Genomic DNA, 14913 nt, shown 5'->3' with positions numbered 1-14913 from the left:
TCTTGTATGCATGTTTTTAGTTAATTGTTTTTTAAATTTTTATTTAAACGCTTTAATGTAGTCATTAAATGTGGAACACGAATTATGATGGACATGTACAAAATACATGTTAAACAATTAAGTTTTTAGAAGTGAACAAGACACTGCGTGTATATGAATGAGCGCGTGTATGTTTGCTTATAGTTATATTTATGTATTTATTTTCCTTTTACTGACTTTGCAACCAAAAAGGGGATTATGAGGTTAATGATAAAATATTGCTAGAAATTTGTTAAGCACTTTAGCGGTTCAATAAGAAGGAAAAAAAGGCTCACTCTTATGCGGTGTTGATTAAGTGTTTGTGTGTATGTGTACGTATCTTTTTTTTTTTTTTTCTTTCTTTCTCTCTTCGTTTTGGTTTGGGTGCTAAAATGTAGGTCAATTGAAACACGTTACCGACTACTCCCACATATGCCAATCAGAGTGGTAGAAAAAAATCTGGTCACACATAATGCGACATAGACTTGCATATGAATGCATTAAGCCGTTCGTTGTGAGGCATTTAAGTTAAGTTAACACCCACATACGATGGATAGCGAAACGTATTAATTAAAAGAGAGAAATTAATAAATAAAAGTTTTATTAAATGAAAAAAAAAAAAAAAATTGTTTTTTTTTTTCTTATTTACGCGGCACGCAATTGGGAACTGAGGTGAGTTTTTTCTTTTTTTGTGTAACTGCTTCAATTACTTTGAAAAGATCGTTTAATTGTGACAAAACACATCCATTATGCATTCTTTCCTTTCAAAATACATTTTTCTTTGCATTTTTTCTTTTTGTTCATTTTGTCTGAATTCTTGATTTCGCAACTATTCCGTAAACCAATTCACAAATGAATGTTAACAACATTTGCATATGCAACCCACATATGTACGTACACGTCAGCAAAGAGATTAAATTTGAATACAATTGAATTGAAAAAATAGAAAAACGAACAATTCATTGAACTGCGTTGAAAGCTTGAAAGAAAATTTTTATAAAATAAAAATAATAAATAAATTTATATAAAAAAGTAGTTTTTGTAACGAAACGTTTTAAATTAGATAACTAAGAAAATTATAAATGCCGCAGAACTAACTTTGCTTAGAACTATAGCATAGCATAGTCTAAATATATTGCGGTCTTTCAATTTCAGCACTGGTAGGCTTATTTTAAAGTTTCTATTGAAAAGATTTCATTTCTTTGATCCCAAGAATGGATTCGAATAGTACACCGAGCACTACCTTAGGCACGCATTAACTCGGCTCCACAATTAATCACTGAAACTTACTACAGCTTCCTTCACGATTAGCTACGGCATGGTATACCTTTAAGGGACGCATTCGGATCCACAGCTCGTTGAAGGCGAGTTGAAAATAGCTCATCTGCAATCCCTTATGATGGAGCAACCATCAAACTCATATGTGAACTAATAAATCAATACCAACTTCGACGCTGCGCAACGCACTACGCCTAAGTCGCATGTAATATTGCGAAATCGATTATCGCTATAGCGAAAAAACTCAGTAAACATTATATTAGCATTACTTTGCAACCGTTAAGAAATATTCTGAAAATAGCATCGCCTTGTTTGAAAACTTTTTGCCTCTTCTTAGCTAATTCGAATTTAGGTGAATAAGTCCCCAAGTAATCACACACCGACTTTATGAATTTAGTCAAAGCCAAGCAAAATCTTGCAGTTTTGAAAATTTTGAAACCAAGTGACTTTTTTTTCCTCAGATAAAATGGAGCTGAGTTGCAATCACTCACTTCAGAGAATCGCAGAACAATTAATAAAGTTTCTCGTTAATCTATTTATTAGTCGGATTATTTATCTCTATTAGCACAGTTAGAATAAACTTTTTATAGTAGGAGTGTAGTAAAGGGGATGGAAAAAATTCTTATCTCATTGACTTATGAAAAAGTTTGTTTTTCAAAAATAATTACTTATAATAATTGTGCAATATGTCGACGAGTGTGTATAAATATAACCATTCCTTTCCCATCTCACGCTTGAGAAAATAATTCGTGGACAAAGGTAGCGAACAATCGATATAGTAAGCAAATTACGCGAATTACACTCATCGCAGCCAAAACTAGAGGAAGGTCGTGGAAACAGAAATGATAAATGATAAAAAAAAACTATATAAACAAACTTAGCGGTTTTTTTTTTTTAATGGATATGGATAGAAATCAAAGTGAATAAAGTGATCAATGTCATGGTTATTAATCGTTTTTGTCATCTCTCAAAAAATCATTTATTCGCATTTAGTGGTATTTTTTTGTTGAACTTTATTTAGAATTCGGATAAAGATTAGATTTACCATTTCTACCTTCGCTTCCATTTCACCAAAAATGTAGCTTCTTTTAATTACAAAACAAAAATAAGTAGAGTTTTTAAAAAATTTAAAAAAAAATAAATTCAAGTCACTAATATAAAAATATATATACATATTTTTGTTTTTGGTAAGGTAAGTATGTTTTTGTTTTGCCTTGTTCTGGTTTTCTTTCCCCTAATCGGTTAAGAGCTGAAGGCAAAAAGTCTGTAAGCTGTCTACATACCAAACTGCGCGAGCAGCAATACTCTTTCGCTTTAGCACTAGAAGAGGAAAGCATCAAAATCAATCATTGGTTTTTCCAATATCTTGGAATTTCCGTTATTGTTAAACGTTAGGAGGCTCTCCGGTTTATTATCACAAAATCCTAGTTATTATTGAATACCAAGAAATTTAAAAGAAATTAGATAAGAAGGTAACCTTATATTTAACTCTCTTTAAAATTGAACTCTTCGTAGAGAGTCAATCCAATACTTGTCAGAACATTCAGTCAGAGATAGGTTCGCGCAAAGGCGTATTGCTGCTTTGACGTCTTGGATGTATGCAACATCCAAAAGGACTTAAGATAGACCCACCTTTATACTACTCTTTTTATCCAAGCTTGTCTGTCAGCCTGTCCGGCTGGTTTGCTTGTATTTTTATCTTTTTAAGGTTAACTTTCTTTCTGCTAACCGTATCGAGAATTTCAATAACTTTAGGCGTCCTCGGAACAATGCGAACTGTTATACGCAAAAGAATTCTTTATAGTGTATATTGGTTACACATAAGAACGTATAGTGATTGTTTTTATTAACTGTTTTCTTTGATTTGTTATGCCGACTGATGACTGGCACGAGTTGAAAGAAATCTTGCAGCTATTAGTGTATAAGTGCAAGTACAACTGAAAGTCTTGAAATGTCTGGGCTGAAATTTTAACGTGTTTAACTTAATTTTTATCGAAAGCCATCCTAAATTCAATAAATAAGTAGAACTGGTTAAGATAGCAATTTGTACTTGGCCTGAACTGATGAACATGCGTGCTCTACATTCATTATGCGTCTAAAGTTCTTCAATGCGGACGCCAAGATGCTTATTAATAGAGATAATAGCATTGATCTTGTGTGGATTAATAATAATAGTTTTAATTATGGTAGTAACCCTGTTAAGATGTATTTAGATGGTGAAAAAATTGGCAAGCTTGCAGAACCTTCGCAGAGCTGAAATTAGTTAGTAAATTTGTTAAGTAAAAAATCGAGTTTCTTCCTAAAATCAAATTGCTCTGTGTACATTTTATTACTTTGAGTGTTCGCTGCATCACTATTTTTGATTAACAACAAATTGACAAGACCGCATTGGCGACCCCAACGTGATTTATTATTATTACTAACTAATTATTCTGAGATATACTGAACTACATATGAAAATCTGAACTTTACATGATGTAATTATACAGGTTTTACAAAATTTTTTTATTTTTTCTGTCAAGAGTTTGACAAGAAATCACAATACAACCTTACCCTGTCCATGACAATAAATTTGTTATTTATATAAATAAAAGCTTAAGAATATAAAATAATGTTAAGTATACTTTCCAAATGCTGAGATAACAGATATTTAATATTCATTTACTTATGTAATATATTCGACCAACTTAGACAGACAACCGACAGATTAGGAGTATATTGATTTAACCAACGTGTTTGCAATTAACAGAGTGAAGCTTACGAGAAACGAAAGTATATATAAGAACACGAACTATATATGTGCACATACATACTCCCCACATCTCCCGAACTAGCTACCTCAACTACGGCACGTACGACAGTCTCTGCAGCCTCCCATGTTCTTTAACTGGCACTGAAGAGTGGGCATAAAAGCAATAAAATCCATAGACAAAATTGGACAGACCTTACTGACCTGCGTCCGTGGCTCAGCTGAGCTAACTAGTTCGGAAGACGTGGGTGTTTTTAAATTTCGTCTCACAGACACTCCACAGACAATTACACCTAAAAGAAATGCACATACTTATATATTATATAAATATATATATTCTAGGTAAATACAAAGTTCTGAATCGCTCAAAGCTCATTCTCCTCTACTAGCTATAATATAGCCTGAGAACACTTTTGCTTTTAAAATCGAATAGTTTCGATTCTTCTTCCTTCAAAGTATTTTATTTTCTGGCTGATGCTATAGTGTTTACAAGAAAATGGAAAAAACGTCGAACGAAATCGTCGCCGACCCAATGTCTTTTAGTATCAATTTCCCATTTTTAACATTTTCTTCTTTACTTTTTTTTTTTTACATTAGCAGTGCTAAGTATAAAAGATTCGGTCACAGCTAAATGTAATTTTCTTAGTTGTTTTTTATTAGTGTTTGTTGCCTTGATATGAGTGAATTCGATCAAAAGTATTATAGTAACTGGTGAATTGAGTTTGATCAACCCACGCATATTGACTGCTTCTATTTAAAACTAAAGCGTACATTTTTGTTAGGGTACTTAAAAACATTTCTAATAATTTTTTTATCAAATAAATAACGGCACCGCAACTTTTTTTTTGATAGCATATCTTTGTCCTTTCCATTTAGATAGCTTACCAGTCAACCGATTGAGTTCAAATTCCAATTCTTCGGTGTTCATATTATTATACTTCATTTAAGCATATAGGACTTTTTGAAAACATTGTTTTGATAAAAATGGCGTTGATTTTAATAAATAAATTCCTTATAAAAAAAAAAAAAAATCTTATATGTTTCACTAAAAAAGATTCTTATAAACGTACAATTGAAATTTGAAATCAATCAGTTGAGAGAGAATCGAGATAAACTAATAGCATCGTCAGTCTAAAAATCATAGGTTTGAGAAAAATGGGATTGAGGCCTTAAATAGCTCAGTCGGTAATGTGCTAACACTTATGGATTGGGCATGCAACCATTAAATTACGGCCACTTCCTTAGGCCTTTATCTTTCGCCACTTCTTTCGGCATCGCCGTATTTTTACGTAGCATTCGAACCGCTATAAAACTTTTTCAATACCATTCTCGTTTTTGAAACGTAAGACGTCATAAAAATTGTTGCAAAAAAAACATTATCCCCTGATACGCATAAAGTACTTACTCGTTCCTACGATGAATTGTACTTTGAATTCGAACATATTCTTGTTCCTTGCGGAACTTACTTTTTCTAATTTCAATTCCAGCATTAAGTGCCGTAAAGAAATTATTGTTCTACGTATTTTTTTTTTTCTCCAAAAAAGTGTGCGATGCCTAGTCTAAGACTTGGCCACAACTTCATGACTTTAATTTAAGATTGCTATGTAGACCTCAGTCTTTAACTAAGAAACAGAATTTAATTTATGGCAAATCTCTGCATTTATTGAGAGGGTTGAGTGTGAATATGAAATCAACGCAGGCCGATTGCAAAGAGAAGTAGGCATATTCCCCAACTAATTATCGCATATCTAGACGTTTTAACAATTATCCGAATATCCGAATAAAATAAATCTACGAAATAGTTGCCCGCAAAACATACCCGCATACACGCACTATTTTAGAACACGTTCGCCAAGCGGACAGGCCAAAATTTATGTGCAATGAAAAGATTTATATAGGACCACGAGGGAAGTCCAAACAGTTTATAACGATGGACACACAACACCGTAATAAGAAGCATGATTAAAAAGCAATAAAAAAATAATGTAATAAAACTTAATACAACTCACCATTGCTATCGGAGAACACTCCTTGAGAACGCAATACTAACGACCTGCAAAAAAAAAAGAAAAAAAATTAAGAAAATAATATAAACATATGAAGAAAAAACCATTTTAATCATAAAAAAAAAAACAAGAAAAAAGAAAATCATTTTTGGATAATAAGCAGTAAATAAGTTGTTGTACACCATTTAAAAATCCTAATTACTTATATGCAATGAAACACATGTGGGCGGATAATCACAGAGTGCTCTAACAAGTGTACATATCTACCCAAAATATTATGCAATGTTTGATATTATGAGTATGCGATGCTGTAATGACTAATGATATAAATGCATCATCTTTTAGTATTTGGAACAAAGTCAATACAGACCGACATACTGAAAGCAAGGAACAAACAAATTTGTTTACGTTGTAATATAATATATAAATAAAACTTTACAACACAAGAAACCAAAGAAAAAATAAATAAAAAAATAAAAAAAATATGACATACTGTTGTAATAAATATCGTTTTTTTTAACATTTGTTTTTGATTTGAAATATAAATTTTTGTTGTTGTTTTTCTTCTTATAAATTTGTCATATGTTGATTTTATAAATTAAAGCGAAAAATCGCTTTCTTCTCTTCTTTTCACTTTTCTTTTCTTTTCTATTTTTTTTTTTTGTGTTTTTTTTTTTTTTTTGCTCTTTGTCTTCCTTTGAGTTTAGAAGTGTTTCTAATTATGGTAGCAACGACGGCGGCAAAATTTGTTTTGTGACTCAATCTGAAAACGAAGTTTTTTTTGTTTTTTTGCGAGTTTTAAAAAATAAACAAAAATCAAGTATTTCTTCTAATTTATTCATCATGTAATGGGTGATTTATTGTACATTGGGAGAAAAGCAAACCGTATGCTCTCCATGTGTTAAAGTTTCAAAGATAGATCTCTATCTGCTTTTAATGAGTGTCTTCCTGAGCAACAATGTTGCATTACATATATGACTAATATATATATATATGGCAAATGGGGTGGCTTGGAATAAAGAAATCCGTTAAACAACACGTGAAGCAGCTTTATTCGCTTGGGCGCGCATTATTAGATCCTTATTACTACGTTTTTTGTATGCCGTGCGATGTGAAAATGCAAATGTAAATTTTATTTTAATAGATCTACTACTACGGTACAGAAAGATTAAAGAGTAAAAGAATTCTCATTGAACTGATATGTGAAGTTTTAATAGAATAAATGCGAATAAGAGTCGATGATAAGTGAAAAATGAATCTATGAATAGCTCAATTAAATCGACTAATCCATCCATTTTCTTGTCAAATGAACCGGATGTCCCCCTTAAAAAAAAAAACTAAATAAATATATGAAGTGGAAATAATTTATGACCTTTTTTTTCTAATACGTTCCGCAAGTGAACTTTTCAGGTGATAAATAAGGAAAACATTTTAATTTTATTTATGGCAAATCGAGTGTTTAATAAATGCATTTGAGCGTGCGGTTAAGAGGTAAAATGCGCAATGAATCTTTATTACATTATAACATACAACACATGCTTCCTTTACTACTAAAGTAGAGCAATAAAACAAATAAAAAAATAATAATAATTATAAAAAAAACAAACTATAAAAAAAATAAAGACTGATTTTTCCTATTCTTGCAAAATATATTCGGAAAATTTTATCTTATGTGTAATGTAGTTTATTGATAACTGGCAGAAGAACCGAAAAAAGCTGAATTGTTCTCAACGTAGGTTGCACAGTACGCATAGTAGTTTTCTTTAACTGATTTGACCCAATTTCAATATCATCGAAGATCTTCCAATATTTGTGCTAAGGTCAGATTGGCAGATGAACAGACGCAGACAGAAATACATACTTTATATATATATATACTTTGTAGATTCTCTGCAGCTTCCTTGCAAGCTTAGTAAGGGTTTTGACGTAATAATAAAATTTTGAGACACTATAATTTGGGTGAACTTGGCCGATTTTCTTCATTTTTGCTCGAGGAAATTTTTACAGTTTTATCTGCCATAGCTTGTGAGCTATGAGAAAAAATTTACTATTTATTGATTTATAAGGTACTATGTGTGTCTCCTTCAACCGACTAAGCTCGTTTTCAATACCAATGGGAGGCAAGAACTTCCAATATTTCTGCCAAATTTCAAGCCGGTAGCTTCATTTTTTCAACCAGAAAAAGACAAAGAGTGGGTCAACCTGATGGTCGAACATGGATAAATTGATTCAGAATTTAATTTATTTAATATACGTAGTTTACGTACACTCTGAAGCTTCCCTTTAGACTAGTAAATTAGTATAATAATGCAGTTAACATGGAGTACTCCTCAAAGTATTCATCTTTTTATCAACTGTGAATTGCTTTTACGGAAAGTTTATAAAACTTTGTAAGTCTATCAACTTCATAGGTATCAACTTCAAGTTTAACATATAAATGGAAAACAAAAACCGGAAACTTGAAGAATATATTGTTTCATAGACTCTGTAGAGCTTTGTTAAAACTATCCATCCTCAGGATTCCCAATTTCCCAATTTATTATAAAAATAAACTTGATGCGTTAGTTATCTTCACCGACTACGAGTTTGTTTTATTTGCGAAGTCTAAGTGATTTGGCAGGAAATTTGCATTAAATAGCATAATTATGTGGCCACAAGAGTATTTCATATAAAAGTTGACATTATTATCTCGAAACAATGCGGCAATCTGGTCTATTAAAGAAGCGAATATGATAATAATAGAATGAAGCAACACTCGACATCGAAGATCTCTTCTCCTTAGCATCACACATTGAATTAATTTAACTGCATTTAACTTCTAATTATTCTTGAAGTTCAAAGAACCACTCTGGATTCATCGTTTGAATTCGCTTAAAAAGTTAAAGCAGGTATAGGCACTAGGTTTGACAAAGATGTTAGTTGGTGTGCTGTCAGCTCGTTGGGATGAGTCCGTAAGATTTAAACGGAAAGCCCTTGCTAGCTTCTGAGCGCAATATTTTATAAATCATGTCTCGCTCATTCTTCGTACTTCGACATTTTATTGGGGACATAGTGAAACATTTACCTAGAATTCGTAAGTACCCAAACGACGCGAAATAACATAAGGTAAAGTAAGGGTAGACAACAAAGGAATATTTTTATAAAAAGAAAAAGTTGTGTAAATCGGAACACTTGTTAACCGTTACTTGGTCTGAAGCTTGAAATAAACTAGACCGGATATAATCTCGAAATCAGGAAACAAAAATGGCGCCCACTATTAAAACTTCCTAGCTAATCAATCCCAATCTCAAATAGAAAATATTAATCAAAATTGTTCCGTTCGGTTTAAATGCAGTTCGGTTGGGAAAGAAAGTGTTCGTCTTGCCAACTTACAGTTAATCGTGAAGTAAAATAGAATAAATAGCATTAATGTTAGCATTAATAAATAATAAAAAGCCTGTACGTTTAACCCTTAAATGCGTAGCGACGTAATTGCGATCGTATATTTGATCATATCTCCTTATGTAGCAATATTTGCATAGCGTTTTTCTTACCCTTAAATGCATATTGTTGCCAATTTTGTTTTGAATTTTTTTTTATTTACATTTTTTTTAAAAACTTAATATCAAAATTATGTTAAACTATAATGTAGACAATTGGCAACAGTATGCACTCAAGAGTAAAACAAACTCAGTCTTCAATTACGATCACAAATCCGAAAAGTTAGTGATACTAACTGTCGTGCACAGTTACAGTACACACAAGAAAAAATTTTCAAAGTCCTTACGCAATAGCAGATTTTTGATAGTTTGATTATTATGTCCAGAATCTGTCGCCATTAAAATTGGCTCAAATATGCCCCCTCCGCCCCTACACTACACAACGTATTCCCAATTGCAAAAGGAAAACAAAAATAATGTTAAGAAAAGGAAAATTTTCTAAAATCACATATCTTTCTCTGCACATATGTCATCAAATTATTGTCATATAAAATCAACGGAAATTCATTATTTTATGAAAAAATTTCTCACACTTATCCATTTTGTTCCCACATTGCATGCCGTCGAGATTTTCTTTTGAAGTCTAAGCATTATCGCGCTTTAAAGAGTGTAGAGGAAACAAAAAAAAAAGTATGTTTTTTAAGATCTTAATAACATTCTTACTGACGCTTGTTTATCTATACTTATTTAATTAATCTTCTGCTTAAGGCTTAAGGCTTGCGTCGTATCGAATTATGTTGATTTCTTTACATCTCAAAGACCTAAGAGTGTTATAAAAAAAAAAAAAAAAAAAAAAAAAAAGGCAAAAATCTCTTGACTTTCAATATGAAATTATTGCTCGCATTATTACCTCCAAAAATTGCGTATGGCTGCTTGTTCTTGAGGTTGAAGATCTTTAATTTTCGCATTCAAATTTTGCCACATTTCTTGTTTGAAATCGATCTGACCAATCATTTGGTGGAAAGCCATCGTAAACAAAACTGATATGAAATTTTCGTTTCTTTTTTATATGAACTCATATACGCCAAAGTGCAAATGAAATGAGAAATTACTTGATTTAAACACTTTAGCCAAATAAATTTTCCTTTATTTTTATTCGCATAACCTTTTAAGATGATGGGCTACAACATAAAGGGATTTTTTTTTCGTTTTTTTTTTTTTTTTAAATATTTTCTCAAAGAACTTTTTTTACTTTACATCATTAAATACAAAAGTTCTTTAAAAATAACACTTTTTGCAACACATTGAATTTCTTTTCGGTTTTGCTTTGGTCGTTTTTGCGAGTGTTTCTTTTTTATTTGAATTTTTTTTTTTTCTTTTTTTTTTATATATACTTCTGTCAACATTATAGCGGCGCGTCACTGCATCTCAATTCATTCACACCTAATGCAACCGTTTGCTGTCTACGTTGAAATCTAACTAAACTTGGCACCACACAGCTTAGAGCCATTTAATCACAGAAAGAATAAAAAACTGAGAACTAAATAGAAGAATAAAAAAAAAAAAAAATAAATAAATAAATAAATAACGACAAACTTCAACTCTGTTGAACTTTGTGAAAATCAACAACAACTACAACTTCAAGTGTTGTTCTGATATATTTACGTATATTTTTTTTATTTATTTATTTATTTTTTTTTTATACGATTTTCCGTTCAATAATATTAATGAAATTCAGTGGACGGCTTTGTTAGCATTAAGCGAAATATAAAATCAACCTTTAATGTTGTTGTTCAATAACAGCAATAACAACAACAAGAATAACCGCAACGTCAACAACAGCGTAACAACGATAATTGATAATAAATGTTTAGCGAAAAATAAAAAAAAGTAAAAATTACAGAATAACTGGAAGTACCACGCTTTTTAATGCGCTAGTGTTAGAATTAATACTATTATTACAACAACAACTCATTCATATTATTAAATATATATCAAATACAAATAAAAATTTGCTATAGTCCCCAGCCGATGGTTATATTAACTTCATCGATTCATAAGTAAATCTTTAAAAACGTATATGTATATTGCGCACCTAGAATCCTTTCGGATCGTCACCGTGGACTCACGTATAGGCAAATATAACGGAAGATATTGGCCAATAAAATATATTTATACCAGTAATGTATTTATACCAATATATAATTTTTTATATACAAACGTCAATCTGCTTAGATATATAGCTACGTATGCTCGTATGTCTTTCTTTATAAGATATTCACTAAAAGCATGAACTGAAAAACGATACATGTTAAGTAAAGCTGGTCGATATGTGTATTTTTCGCAGTATCCCTCCTGAAACTATATATCATACTATGCTTTCATAATAAGCTATCCGTCACATACTTTCGCCTCAAAAACGTGTCTGAATTGTTTGCTGAGCCTGCCTGCCATTGTCCTGGACGTCATCAAGACTCAAAAAATTCAACTTTTCTATTCTTGTTTGTTAGGTCTTCCATTGCCACAAACATTTCAAAATTTTGAAATTTTTTTCAATTGCCACCAAGACGCTGTTCTCTGCTTCATAATGAATCTTTCTTCGATATAATTGATGATTGACGTCGCGAAAGCCATATATATATTTCAGAAATCATTTTTATGCTCATCATCATTAGAACGTAAACTTACAAGCATCGACATCGATTTTCTAAAACAAACAAACGAATAAATTTGTGTTTTAGCCAAGAAAAATCAAAATAAATTAATTGCCTTATGTTTATTGTTGAGATTGTCTTCGCCGAACATTGTAAACAACGATCGCTCCATATAATTCACGATTTATTTCGAATATGAATATTGATATGAAATTTTGGAACAAAAATAAACAAAAACAAAAACAACAATAAACAAACAACAACAAACCAAATTCTATTGATATGCGACCTCTTGCCGCCTTTGCAATGATCCCCATAATCCATTTAGTAAATGCTATGGGAATGTATACGAATCTTATGCGTTTATGAATAAAATCATTTTGTAGATGTATGCACGCGTGTGCCTGCTCAAATGCCCGCACCTATCAAGATTAGATGCATTGACTGAAAGGATATCAGGTCTACCATTAGGCTTTCGTTTTCCCAAAAGGACTTTTATATATTAATATTTAAAGAAGCAAGATGTACACATAAGTGTTGTAATATTCGTTGCAAACAAAATGAATTTTTCTTTTTTGTTAGAGAAATTAAAAGGAAAATATGTATTAAACAATATATAGAGAGATACAAAAACCACAAAGATTGACATTATTAGCTATCTATCTGCCTGTCTATGTATTCTTAATATATATATATACATATATATATATAAATTTGTGAATGCTTGAAGGTTGGTATTACCACAAGGCATATACTTCACATTAAAACTTTTTATTCTCTAAGAGTCACAAGACTTCGATTCCTGTAAATACCTAAGATAACTATAAATATATATATAATATATACAAAAAATACATATTTTTGTAGGTAGAACAGATGAAGACCGGATAATCGAATCGAAGTGTAAAGAAAAACCGTAGACAAATTGTTTGCTATGGACTGAAGGGTATAGAGATTTTACAAGTCTAGGCTAGAGTAAAAACTTATATATGTATATTGAAGAATAAGATCAAAACCACCAATTTTCACCTACATCACTATTAAAAAGCGTACTTAAAATGTGAGTAGATTGTTAGAGGGTCGACAAGCTTAGATCATTTAGGCATCTTGGGGCATTTTTTACTAGCACTTCTTGATCTTTTAACATGTAAAATATACACGATTTCCTGAATGCCCTTAACGATGTATGAAACAAGCTTTGCGGAAGCAAAATTTCATAGTTATATGGGAATGTCTGTAGGTATTATGTCTGTACATCTCATCTAATGGCAGTAGGTTGAAAACTATTTCCAACACAGGAAATGTTTTAGATACAAAAGTTATTAGACAATTAAATAAAATAAATAGTAAATGAACTAATACTTAAAAAATATTTAAAAGGGAAAAATAGAAACGTCAATGAAAGTGTAACAGTTTTAATTGAAGTTTTTCTAATTAAAAATTTTTTTATTGTTTTTTTTTTTTTTTATCTTTCTATCTTACTATCTGCTCCCATTACTCAGGCTGAAGACGACTTAGAAAGTAACAATATTTCTATATATTTTCTGGTCACATTTAGGACATGTTCGACTAGAGGAGTCTTTACTTTTCTAGACTATGTATGCATAGATGATTTCTTAACGAAATTTGACGAGATATTATTCATATTATTTCGTCAGCAAGACGAAAACATTAATTTTCCGATACTTGATAATATATATATATATATATGTCTAAACTTTATGTTATTTGTGTATATATAAAGTCATGGCAAACCATGTTAGCTATTGCAAAGACAAATTTACATAACGACTCTGTTGTTTTACTTATTGGCTTTGTACATGTTTTAATAGCTTTGCAGCAAGTCTGCAGCAAAGCTGAAATGTTTTATTGCGTTTCTAAAATAGCGTAAAAACTTTAACTTTTAAAAAGTGCTTAGAAATACAAATTTAAAGCATATTTCAACTTTCAATAGAATGAGTGATTGTGATGCTAGTGAGAACAACGTTCAATTGCGTCTATTTACTTTTTTATGTACATTCTGTGTAATTAACAACCGATAAGATAGCAAGTAAATACAATACGCATGAGATCTATGAATAATGCAAAGAGATGTAATAGGTAACCAAACAGTAATGAAAAGAAAAAAAATCACAAAGAAAATCATGTACACCTGAGGGCAACTATAAAGCGATGCGTACATGTTAGGTGTATTAAGAAATTCGTTCCGGTGAAATTGATGGCTTCATAAAACGCACATGAGTGCATATAAGTAAATTGGTGCTTTTTCGGTATAAGATCCAGTTGTTAGTTGAAGCTGTTGGTTAGTGTACGGATGTGAATGTCCGCCTTTGCAATTGCAATTGTTGCGCTTGGTTGTCCTAGATCAAGCCATGCTTAGGATTATCATACGAGACGCATTTTTGTTCTCTTCATTTAGTGTTCAGTGAGTAACCCATTTTCCTTCCTATTTTCTCCTTCCCACAGTAACCAGCCAAACTGAAATTGTTTGGGGTCTACCTACCAAGTTCTATATCAGTTCTTGCTGGACTTTTGTTTAGTGAACTTTGAATTTCTTTATCCCGCTACTCTCGTCGAGATCGTCTTTAAGACTAAAATTCTTTCTAAATGTTTTATGACTTATTCCATTTTCGCCCCAAGCCAACTTAATCATTTCAGCTGCTTGAACTGCATTTTTTCCCAGTTTAAATATATCTCCTTGCACTTCGACATACCCTAAATGACCGTTTGTAAGCATCTGCACCAACTGACACAGACATCGATGTCCGACTTATCTATAGCTAAAGCTT

The 14913-nt window shown here is 31.3% G+C and overlaps 1 protein-coding gene across 3 annotated transcripts in view; it reads right to left on the bottom strand.

Moving 5' to 3' along the window:
* The window catches only part of LOC119636241 (KN motif and ankyrin repeat domain-containing protein 1), a 65775-nt gene that overhangs the window by 26962 nt on the left and 23900 nt on the right, over positions 1 to 14913 (bottom strand). For 2 of the 3 annotated variants that reach the window (XM_038031508.1, XM_038031510.1), the window contains exons 1-2: positions 10381 to 10740; positions 6055 to 6098 (exon numbers count right to left, since the gene is read on the bottom strand). In XM_038031508.1, the coding sequence (XP_037887436.1) occupies positions 6055 to 6098; positions 10381 to 10499 (163 nt within the window). In that variant the 5' untranslated portion in view covers positions 10500 to 10740. Of the gene's footprint in view, positions 1 to 6054; positions 6099 to 10380; positions 10741 to 14913 lie in introns of those variants that run through there. The other variant, XM_038031512.1, reaches the window with a different exon arrangement.

Source organism: Glossina fuscipes, unplaced genomic scaffold (assembly GCF_014805625.2).
Source record: "Glossina fuscipes isolate IAEA_lab_2018 unplaced genomic scaffold, Yale_Gfus_2 28, whole genome shotgun sequence".
Lineage (NCBI taxonomy): Eukaryota > Metazoa > Arthropoda > Insecta > Diptera > Glossinidae > Glossina > Glossina fuscipes.
Note: the sequence above shows the minus strand (reverse complement) of the source record. Positions and strands in the feature narration are given on the sequence as shown.